This window comes from Lepus europaeus, chromosome 8 (assembly GCF_033115175.1).
Source record: "Lepus europaeus isolate LE1 chromosome 8, mLepTim1.pri, whole genome shotgun sequence".
Taxonomy (NCBI): domain Eukaryota; kingdom Metazoa; phylum Chordata; class Mammalia; order Lagomorpha; family Leporidae; genus Lepus; species Lepus europaeus.
The window spans coordinates 102,200,410-102,211,846 of NC_084834.1; the positions used below are offsets into that span (position 1 = coordinate 102,200,410).

General features: G+C 39.3%; 1 protein-coding gene across 2 annotated transcripts in view; it reads left to right on the forward strand.

The window, feature by feature from the left end:
* G3BP2 (G3BP stress granule assembly factor 2) overlaps nt 1-3,947 on the forward strand; it is a 38,116-nt gene extending 34,169 nt beyond the window's left edge. For both annotated transcript variants that reach the window (XM_062198663.1, XM_062198664.1), the window contains 2 exons: nt 835-953; nt 1,300-3,947. In XM_062198663.1, the coding sequence (XP_062054647.1) occupies nt 835-953; nt 1,300-1,572 (392 nt within the window). In that variant the 3' untranslated portion in view covers nt 1,573-3,947. The remainder of the gene's footprint in view (nt 1-834; nt 954-1,299) is intronic.
* The last annotated feature ends 7,490 nt before the right edge of the window (nt 3,948-11,437 follow it).

Here is an 11,437-nt window from a genome sequence, read left to right on the forward strand (position 1 = left end):
GGTGCGCCGGCCGCAGCGTGCCAACCGCGGCGGCCATTGGAGGGTGAACCAACGGCAAAAAGGAAGACCTTTCTCTCTGTCTCTCTCTCACTATCCACTCTGCCTGTCAAAAAAAAAAAAAAAAAAAATTTATGTATTTGAGAGACAGCTTGGCAGAGAGATGCCATCCACTGGTTCATTCCCCCAGATGTCTTCAATGGCCAGGCTGATCCTAGAGCAAGGAGTTGGGGAATCAATCCAAATCTCTTATGAGGGTGTCAGAGACCCAGCCATTTGAGCCAACACCTGCCACCTGCCAGGGTCTTCACTAGTGGGAAACTAGAATTGGGAGCCAGAGCAAGGGGTTTAACCCAGACACTCTGTTAGGAGACATATTAACTGCTAGGCCAAACATCTATTCCACCAATTACTTTGGTGGTTTAGCTTTCTATTTTGTGTCCAATTACTAGTCTTACTGTAATTGATCAGAAGGTAGTTGGTGTTTCAGATGTTTCTAACTTAGTAGAGGTTAGGAGAAACAGCTGAATGGGTCTTAACTTGGGAGATAGAACTTATTTGGCAAATACAAATCAAAATTAAGATTTTCCAAAACTATGCAGGTAACTGTCCTTAGGAAAGGATTAATAAAGATGAAGAAAGGTAATAGAGCCAGTTCACCTGTTGGTATCTTAGGCGATGAACTGCATGGATGACTGTATCTTAGTTGTCTCTAGGTAAAGCAGTTTGCAAATTTTACTTTTAAATGGATCAAGATTAAAGTTATGCATCCTGAACAATATAGCCATCAAAATACTGTTAAAATATTTAATGCTCATGTAATGTACATTTTCGCAGGTTTTGGAAACGTCGTGGAACTTCGCATCAATACCAAAGGTGTTGGGGGAAAGCTTCCAAATTTTGGTTTTGTGGTTTTTGATGACTCTGAACCAGTTCAGAGAATCTTAATTGCAAAAGTAAGTGATTTAAAGGGTATAATTCAATACTTTATTATTATTTATTTTGTATATGATAGTCTGATATTTTATACTCTTAGAAAATCTTGTTAGTAAAGCTGAAATTAGCTCATTATGAAATAGTATTTATGCAGTTAATATTCATTAGAAGGTTTTTTAAAGTCAGCAGTATAGGTCATTGTAAGTTTCAGTATTTGCTCTGATGAAGAAGATTGGAAAGTTAACACAGTAAGAATTTCTTGAATGTTATCCTATTTCTGAGAAGTTTCTAACTTTTCTGTACAAGATAATATATTTCTGTTGATATGTAACTTGCCCATGTAAATATTTTTCTTCCCTCTTAAAGCCAATTATGTTTCGAGGGGAAGTACGTTTAAATGTGGAAGAGAAAAAAACAAGAGCTGCAAGAGAACGAGAAACCAGAGGTGGTGGTGATGATCGCAGAGATATTAGGCGCAACGATCGAGGTCCTGGTGGTCCCCGTGGAATAGTGGGTGGTGGAATGATGCGTGACCGTGATGGAAGAGGACCTCCTCCAAGAGGTGGCATGGCACAGAAACTTGGCTCTGGAAGAGGAACCGGGCAAATGGAAGGCCGCTTCACAGGACAGCGCCGCTGAAGCTCCACTGTTGGCAAAGGCTTGACAGTGGTACATTATTCATCGTGTTTGCATTCTTGTAAATTTTTTTGGCTTTGGAATGTGACACAGCCTTTTTGATCATTTCTTTGATGTGCAAAGCATCTTTTGGTTATCATTTAAATTGAGGTGGACATTATTTCCCCAATTTCACAACAGGATTCACATTGTTAATTTATAAATCTAGACTTGGAGAATTAAGGACTGAGAAATGACCATATCTTAAACTGTCTACAACAAAATGAACTTAAAAGGACATGTCCACTGAATTCAGGTCCTTTGAGTCAAAAAAAAAAAATCCTCTGCTGCACATTTTGTTTAAGTGTTACTGTTTCTGCCTATTAATGTTGGAAACACAAATAGTGCAATTTGTGCAAATGGAGTATCTTGCCTTTTTTCTTGGCTTCCCCCCAAAAATACAAACCAACAGAAACTTGTTATGCACTCATCAAAATGCACTAATGGGTACTCTGAACTCATTAACATTGAAATCTGCAACAGGAGGCAACAGGGAAAAAAAAATATCTTTCTTCTTTTCCATTAGAGAATAGTTTGTGAAATGATGAGGGCATTTTGTCTGCTTGCTGTGACCAGCGTGAGTACACATAAACCTTAACAAGACTACAAGTATATTCCAGAAGGAAATCATTTAGTTACGAACTAAATAACAAAAATCAGAACTTCAAATGTTATGGTCTTAAATATTAGACCAGATGTAGTAGCTCCACATCTAAGGTTTTTTCTACCTGCCCCTCTTCAGTACAGGGATGGTTGGCTGCTCAACACACTCCTCCTCCCCCTTTTCCTTTCTTTAAACTGTGTACAGTGAAAATTGTCTTTACTGTATTTTTGTTCTCTGGTAATGTAATAAGCATGATGGTGCCTTCTATTAATACATCATTCCAGTCTTGCTGGTAATTTTGTACAGTATAGTGTATGAATTGCTGTGCTGCAAAGCCAAACAGCTGCGAAATGTTGAAAAATCATTGAAGTATATAAAAATTGCAGTATCTTTAAAATCAGTAAAATGGACTAGCATATTATTTATCTTGTTTTTCAGTTAACAACTTTGCTCTCTGTGGGAGGGAGTCTTGTGTGTTTGGGAGGGAGGGAGGAGGAAGTCAATTATTTGAGTAAGTCTATAGTTGACATTTCTCTTAGCTTCAGTGTGACCGTTGAAATCACTTGAATGCTTAGAAAAGTCTATCAGTTTGATGTACTTTTTAGTGGCATTTTAAAAGTGGTTAGATTCCATAAATGGCAAGTAAACCTGAAGTGAGGATACTGCAATTTTCGGAGGGAAAGAACAGCAGCTCTTAAGTGTTTGCATTTTCTATTTGGGGGGCAGGGAACTGTCATTCATTTTGCACAATTTCTTGAACTGATGTCAGCACCCGAGTGGCTCCTGAATTTAAGTCTGGGATGACATCTTTTATTTTTACATGAATCTCTAAACAATTCTGTGAGCAAAGTTTGTAGCTGCTGGAGTATTGTCTGTCTGTATGGGAAGTTCCAGTAAACCACAGCTATGGCAAAGGTTATCCAATGTTATGCTTGGAGCAATCAGTACATACCAGTTTCTGATGTTTCAGGCAAGAAGTGGGGTAAATAATTGTGACCACTTAAAGCTGCTTGTTAGCATGGAAGACTTCTCCATTCTAAGTAAAAAAACAAACACAAAAAAATGCACTTGACATAGTAACAAATTGGTTCTGAATTATGCAACTGTTTGCTATTTAGTAAACTAGCAAATGATGAACATGTTTTGTTTTACATATACTGGGCAATATGAGTAAAATTCTGTCCATTTTTTTCCCCTTTGAATGAGGTCTTCCATGTTGGAGGAAAAGACTTGCACTATTGCATATATTTTAGGGACACAGGTTTTCATAGTTTCCATTTTAGGGGGCTTAAGATTTTTTTTATTTGTTGATTTGACAGTTTTACACTTTCTGATGTATAGTACTTGAAGTTCTTAACCAGAAAATTACGTTGAAGTTTTGACGCCTTTATTCAAACTTCTTTTAAATAAGTGGCTATTTTTTGTCAGTGTTGGGTCTCTCTCCCCCAACCATCCCTTCCTCCACCAACCATATTTTTCCTCTACTATTTTTTCCTCCTCATTTTACATATATGTATATATACATACACACAGATGTGGGTGTATATATATGTATAGTGTGTGTGAGTGTGTATACGTGTGTGTGTGTAATTTCCAGTCCAAAATATTGCCCTGTTCCCCGTGAAAACTGTTTTGGCACCAAAAGTAATGACAGTTGTTAAGTGTAATAGAAAATTAGAGCAAAGAGCCATTCAGCTTCAGTCTTTACATACCATGAATAAAATTTAAAACATCATATGGAGAAGTTTACATGGTGATTGTTCACCTGCAGTACTGTGGACTTTTAACATTTTGTCCCCTTTTTCGTGAAACAGAGTAAAAATATTCATCTACCATTATTGTTATTTGCTGATTTTATTTTATTTTTTGATGGTAATATTCTATCCTTATGACACTATTGCAACCAAATTGGCTTTACCATCTTGGCTTTAGTAGGTATAGAAGACAGTGGATTACCATCTTTATTGCTGTAATGTGTTAAGCATTATATGCTAGTAGAATCTAGTTTGTTTCAGGTGGAGAATATTCTTTGAGTTTCCATTTTGAATGTGTTTGGACTAAACAAACAATAAACTACTGATGTCTGCAGCATTTATCTATGTCCCTAATTTAATCTGTAGTTTTTAATGTTCCCAAATATTCTGGTTGCATTTCATACAACCTCAGTAAAAATAAGAACTGTTCTGAAAGAAACTGCGTATTATTATTTGTGAGATTTGGTGTATGAAAGAGTAAAACCTTAACAGTTGAACATGGTATGCAAGTTAAGGAATTTGAAAAGCAGTAAGAAAAGAAAAGTGAGACAATCTGCTGAACACTTTTTCCTTAAATCTTAACTCTCTCAAGGATTACTACCTCATGTATCAGAAGGAAAGGATGAGAAAATTGAGATTATCTGAAATTATGGATATTACCCAAGTTCAGAAATTGGAGCACATTTATCAAGCTCTACACTACACGAATATTAAAAGAGGAGTGATCATTTAGTTATGTTTCAAATGAAAAATAAAGACTTAAGGTGTATGCAGTTTCAGAACTTGAAACTTTTTAGTAGAGAAGATACAGATGAACTTTTCCTGGTGATCTATTCATAGCACTGTGTAAGATTTCTTTATCAGCCTTTACAAGTTTGTATTGGGGACTGACCAGAAAATTAGGTAGTGGTTTGAATTTTTTCCCTTTAAGTTAGATCAACTTGCTCATCTTAATTTATATTTTACAGATCAGTAAAGACCCTTAATTTGTTAATGGCATTCTGTGTTTTGATCAGTTTGGAGCCAGAGTTCTAAATTAATACTGGATAAAGTGAACAGTTTCTTTTTGTGGTAGATTTTGGTGGATTTACATAGAAAGTAATTGTATAAAATCATTTTTTTTTTTTTTTTGACAGGCAGAGGGGATAGTGAGAGAGAGAGACAGAGAGGAAGGTCTTCCTTTTTGCCACTGGTTCACCCTCCAATGGCCGCTGTGGCCGGTGCATCTCGCTGATCTGAAGCCAGGAGCCAGGTGCTTCTCCTGGTCTCCCATGCGGGTGCAGGGCCCAAACACTTGGGCCATCCTCCACTGCACTCCTGGACCATAGCAGAGAGCTGGCCTGGAAGAGGGGCAACCGGGATAGAATCCGGTGCCCCAGCCGGGACTAGAACCTGGTGTTCCAGCGCCGCAAGGCGGAGGATTAGCCTGTTAAGCCACGGCGCCGGCCCATTTTTGTTACATTAAGTAATTTCTAAATGAGGGCTGGCGTTGTGCAGCAGGTTAAGCTGTCACAACACCAGTTTCCCATGTCAGTGCCAGTTCAAGTCCCAGCAATTCTGCTTCCAAGCTAGCTTTCTGCTAATGCACTTGGGAGACAGCAGGTGATGTCTCAAGTGCAGGCAACCTGGATGGAGTTCCTGGCTCCTGGTTTTGACCTGGCCCAGCTCTAGCAATTGCAACCATTTGGGGAGCAGATGGAAGATATCACTCACTGTTGTTCTGCTTTTCAAATAAATTTTTTCAGTGAAGAATTCCTAAATAATGAAGTAACTGGCTATCTGAACTTAGGGATTATGTCTAACATGCTTTAGGATTACAAGTCTGTTTTTAGCATTACCAAATGAGTAAAATATATGCAGACCCAGGTTTAAACATTGATGGGAAGATTACTAGCATAGTGTTTTTAAAAATTATTTTATTTGAAAGGCAGAGGGAGAGATTGAGACAGCATTCTTCCATCCAATGGTTCATGCTCTAAATGCACTCAAGAGCCAGGAACTCATTCCAGGTATTTCACATAGGTGGAAGGGACCCAAGTGCGAGCCATCACCTGCTTTTCAAGCATGTACTCACTAGGAAGCTGGAAACAGAAGCGGAGCTGGAACTTGAGCCCAGGCACTGCTATATGGGGTGGGTGTCCAGAGTAGACTCTTAGCTGCTATGCCAAATACCTGCACTTCAAAAAATTTTTTAAAAAGAGAGCTCATAGCCACTGGCTTCCCCCGCCCCGCCCAAGATACCCTCAGTGCCTGGGGCAGGGCTTAAACCAGGAGCCTGGAAATCAGTCTAGGTCTCCACCTATGTGAGGGACAGGAACCCATTACTTGAGGCATCACTGCTCCCTTCCAGGGTCTGCATTAGCAGGAAGATGGAGTCAGTAGTGAGAGCTGGAAATGGAATGCAGGTGCTCTGATTTAAGATGTAGGAGTCTTATAGGCTAAATTCCTGCTCTCTAGCCTTCTGTTAGTTACCAAATTAACTGATCTCTGGGGGTTTTGGTAAAGCTGCTGCATCACTTTCAGTTCGGTGAAAAGTAGCAGACTTCTGATCAATTTGAAGCAAGAATTCTAAATTATTTAAAATTAACTGGATAAATGAACAATCAAAGTTATGAAAAAGTTTTTTGATAGACTCCAGAAGGTTCACATGGAAGGTAATTGTATAAAATCATTTGCAGCATTAAGTTAAATTTCTAAATAGTGAAGTTATTTGGGTAACTTTATAGTCCAAGTTACTTAGATTCTTTTTGTTTTTTTAAAGATTTATTTTTTGGAAAGAGTTAACACAGAGAAGGATAGAGAGGTCTTCCATCTGCTGGTACACTCTCCAATTGGCCACAACAGCTGGAGCTGCTCTAATCTAAAGCAAAGAGCCAGGAGCTTCCTCCGAGTCTTCCCATGCAGGTGCAGGGGCCCAAGGACCTGGGCTATCTTCTTTCTCAGGTCATAGCAGAGAGCAAGGTCGGAAGTGGTGCTGTTGGGACTCGAACCGGCATCCATATGGGATGCTGGTACTGTAGGCGGTGGCTTTACTCGCTGTGCCACAGCCCCCCCCCCCAACTTTGATTCTTGCCACCTATGTGGGAGACCTGGATGGAGTTCCTGGCTCCTGGCTTACATCTGGCCCAGCCCCAATTTAGGTTTCTGAACTAGCAGATGAAAGATGTTTCTGTCACTCTGCCTTTCAAATAAATAAACTTATTTTTTTAAACATTTATTTCAAAGAGTGACAGGGAGAGAGAGATCTTACTTCTGGTGGTGGTTCACTCCCCAGATGGCTGCAACGGCCAGAGTTGGGCTAGATTGAAGCCAAGAGCTTCATCCAAGACTCCTACTTGGGTGCAGGGGCCCAAAACTTGGGCCATCCTCTGATGCTTTTCCCAGGCCAATATCAGGGAGCTGGATCAGAAGTGGAACAACTGGAACACAAACTGGTACCCATATGGGATTCTAGTGTTGCCTGTGTTGGCTTTTATCTCCTATGCCACAATGCTGGCTCCTCAAAGTTTTCAAAAATTTTTTTTCAAGATTTGTGTATTTGAAAGAGTTACACACAGAGAGAGAGGTCTTCCATCCGCCAGCTCATTCCCCAATTGGCCACAATGGCCAGAGCTGCACTGATCTGAAGCCAGGAGCCAGGAGCTTCCTCCAGGTTTCTCCCACACAGGTACAGGGGCCAAAAGGACCCAGGCCATAGCAGAGAGCCAGATTAGAAGTGGAGCAGCTGGGTCCTGAACTGGCGCCCATATGGGATGCCAGTGCTCCAGGCCAGGACATTAAGCCAATGTACCACAGCGCCAGCCCCTCAAAAATCTGTAAGTTTCCTATTGCCCCTTCATACCTCTCTCCTCCCCCAATTTGTTCTTTCTTAAATGTTCTGTGGTTTCATTTCAGTCAAATATTAGCTTTCATCTGTATAGTATAAAATGGTCTAGAGCAGGCCTTTAGAAGCACACAGCTTTGGCTTGAATGGTAGTTCCACCGTTCTGTGGTGAGCCCTTTTCTGTGCTTGTTTCTCATTTGTACACTGGGATATTACAAGGGTTTTGTGAGTTAATGTATAAAGCATCTAAAACAACATAGTGGGCTCTTTGTGTTGGCTCTTAGTGTTAATGACCCACTTGAGTTTCTACTGTTGACCTTCTGTGCGTTCCAAGCATGTTTAAAGTATCCTTTTTGGCCACATCTCCTTGGAAGTGGTAGATAATTCAAAATAAGGAAGTCCAAAATGATTTTTTGTCTGACTTAAGTTATGTCTATCTTAGCTGTCTTAATAATGCTCACCTCTGATTTTATCTATTTATTAGCCTAAAAATGAATCCTCATCTCTTCCACTCCTTTTCTATCTGCCTGCCTCTATTGCTTTCCATATTCCAGGATGTAAGAACACTTGTTCATATTTTTCTGATCACTGGCTCCTTGAATTCATCCTTAACTATGGAGCTTCAAGAGTGCTGGGCACTGTTCTAGGTACTGTTAATAAATGAATTAATGTTCCCCTGCTCTTGAAACAGGTTAAAAGTGAAGCCTTAGGTGAGAGTGGATGGGTATATATTTAAGAGGGTAGCTAGGGGCTACACCATAATTGTTCTTGTCAACTCAAGGAAATTGATCTTTATCCCCAAGATCGATGGGAAGCTGAAGATTTTGACTAGTGGATAGATGTGGAAGGGATGTAATAAGTGGTTAGATTTCTATTTTGAAATGTTTACAGACTAAACAACTTGAAGTTCAGTAATGAACTAGGGAAAATCGGGTGAAGGGAGGTTGCCGTATTTCAGTTGGAAGCTATGATAGAGTAGTGGTGCTAGTAATCTAAATATGACCAATTTGCAAGTAAAATGGCTATGTGTTGTGTGGGAACAAGTGATTAAAGAATCTGGTTTCTCAGCGTGTATTGGAGAAATAAAATGGTATAAAAACCTGGTGTATAAGAACCAGATGCCAAAGGCAGGGGGTGCAACTGAAGAATGAGGTGATTTAAAGATAGAAGCATAGTCCTGAGCAGGCAAGTGGATCCCCTCTTCAGGCAGGAAAAAAGATTTCTTAGACAAAGGTGGTCCATGGCGTATCAGAATGCACCTGGACTTTCTCAAGAAATATTAGGATTTCAGATGCCACATAACAGTGGTATGTTGTCTTAATGGCTGGTTATCCTATAGGATTTGAGCTGTCAGGTTCACTTGAAGAGCTAGATGGCCATGGTCATGTCAAGCTGAATCCCTGCAGTGAGTGATGGGAACACAAAGGAAAAAAGCCTTTAAGGAAAAAGGGCATTAGTGCCCTTGAGGGGGTTTTGTTGTGAGCTTAACCTGAAAAGCTCAGGCTACCTAGGAGTATAATTTGGCATGTCGTGTTTGTTTCAAAATCAATACATGAAGTGGTAACTTATGCAGCTTTTGCCACAATTAAAAACTAAAGAATTATGAACTACCATATTCCAGCCCATTGGTTGTCCCTTTAATTACCTTGGCATTTGTGTTCATTTTCTCTTTTCAGATTATTTCTTATTTATATTTTAATGAAGACCTTGAATAATGTTTATTGATCACCTCTATCAGGCATATTGAGCTTGTTTACTCAATAATGGAAAAGTAATTATAAATGCTAGGCAAAGCATCAAAGTAAGAGATACAAAGTAGCTGAGTGCAACTTTAGGTAGGTGTTAGCTGACATTGATTCTGCATGCACTCCAAGCACAGGGACTGACTTGTAAAATATGCAAAGCCCGTAAAATTTGCAAAGCTTTGAGGTTAACTACAGGAGACTGGGATAGGTGGAATAAGTTAAGGAATACCTGTGCGGTAAAAAGTATAAGAAGTAAAGGGCTGAGATCATGAAAGATTGTAAGCCAAGTTAAGAAGTTTATTGGTTTAAATATATATTGTCCCATATAATGTTTCATAGCATTAAATGCCATTTCCTAACAACAAGAATGTTACCACAGTGCTGTAAGCTAAATCAGGATATTAAAATTAATTAACAACAAAAAAGAAGTTTATTGGGAGTTTTTGCTGATTGCCATAGAAAGCAGTAGGAAAGTATTAAGTATGAGTGACACAGCAATGCTATTTTGAAAATGAGTGGTAGGACGACAAGAAAGGAAGCAGGAGAACTGATGGGCTGTTGTAGTTCAGGACTGTTATATCTGAGGGAAAGATATAGGGTCTGTTTGACCATTTAGATGAGCTAAATATAGCTAGCTATTTTACAGGCAGAGACAGGTTCAGAAAGGATATGATAGTTACTCTAGTATTAAACAGTTTGAAATACTGGATTTGCAAAGTGTTGATTTGCTTTAAAGGACTTTTATAAAGTCAACCTCAGGACCAGTTACTTGAATGCTGAATACACTGGGTTTTTATCCTGGCTTTATTTTACAAAACTGCAAAATCAAGCTCTAGCACTAGCAGGCCTAAAATTAAGGATCCCTTAATCAGAACTGCATTCGGGAACACAGAATTAAGTGATAAGGCAGAGATGAGACCTGGAACCAAGATTACATGTATGTTGAATACTGTGTCTATGACTTTTTTTAAGTTGTAATTTTTTCTTATGAGGTTAAAATTTGGAGAACCTCAAAACTGAAAACTGCCTGATGCGGTCAGGATAGTGGCCTCTCGAATTCAGAAGGTGGGGGGAGGAATGTGAGAGACATTTCCTTGGAAGGTGAATGGTTATCAGGAATAACTTAAAAGTGGTGTTTTGAAGCAGGCATAAATAATACTTAGTAACAACTATGTGTATAAGAAGTAAGAAAGTCTTGGACAACAGTTAATATTTATTAGCATCTTATATGTACCAGGAACCTGTCTAGGTGCTAGCTGGTAATAACAGTAGATACATCCCACCCTTAGGAAACTTGCATCTTGAGGGAGTGGCAACAAACTTCTAAGTAATTTCAATCCTGATGTGTTCTGGTTAGTTCTAGTAATAATTCCCATGAGAAGCAGCACCATTTATTTTAGAAAAGGATTAACTCAGGCATAGCTGGGTTAACTAGTAGAACTACTAATAGTGACTGGAGATGAGGCTATTCAGGGTGGTAAATGAAGGAAGATCTATTGGAGACCTGATGAGAAGGCAGCCTTGAGAAACTGGGCAAGAGCATTCTAAGTGGATGAACAAATGCAGAGGCCATGTGTTCAAAGCAAGTTGGTGTGTTCCAGGATGCATTAAGTGGTCAGTGTGCCATTAGAGCAATGCAGATGATGGACACCAAGAGATAGGTAGAGTTACATTGAGAGTAGAGTCTTGAGGTTTGGATTTTAGTTGTATAATGGGATTAGGTAACTGAATAGGACTTGATGTGATCTGAATTAGAAAGAGCTGCCAGGTGATACGAGTAGTTTGGATAAAGCTTTTAACAGTGAAAAAGGTGATAAGTACTCAAGTGATCAGATATTTTCTGGAGATAGAACTTAAAGAGTTGTGTATGTATTGGATTTGAATGTATCAGAAATAGGGCTCC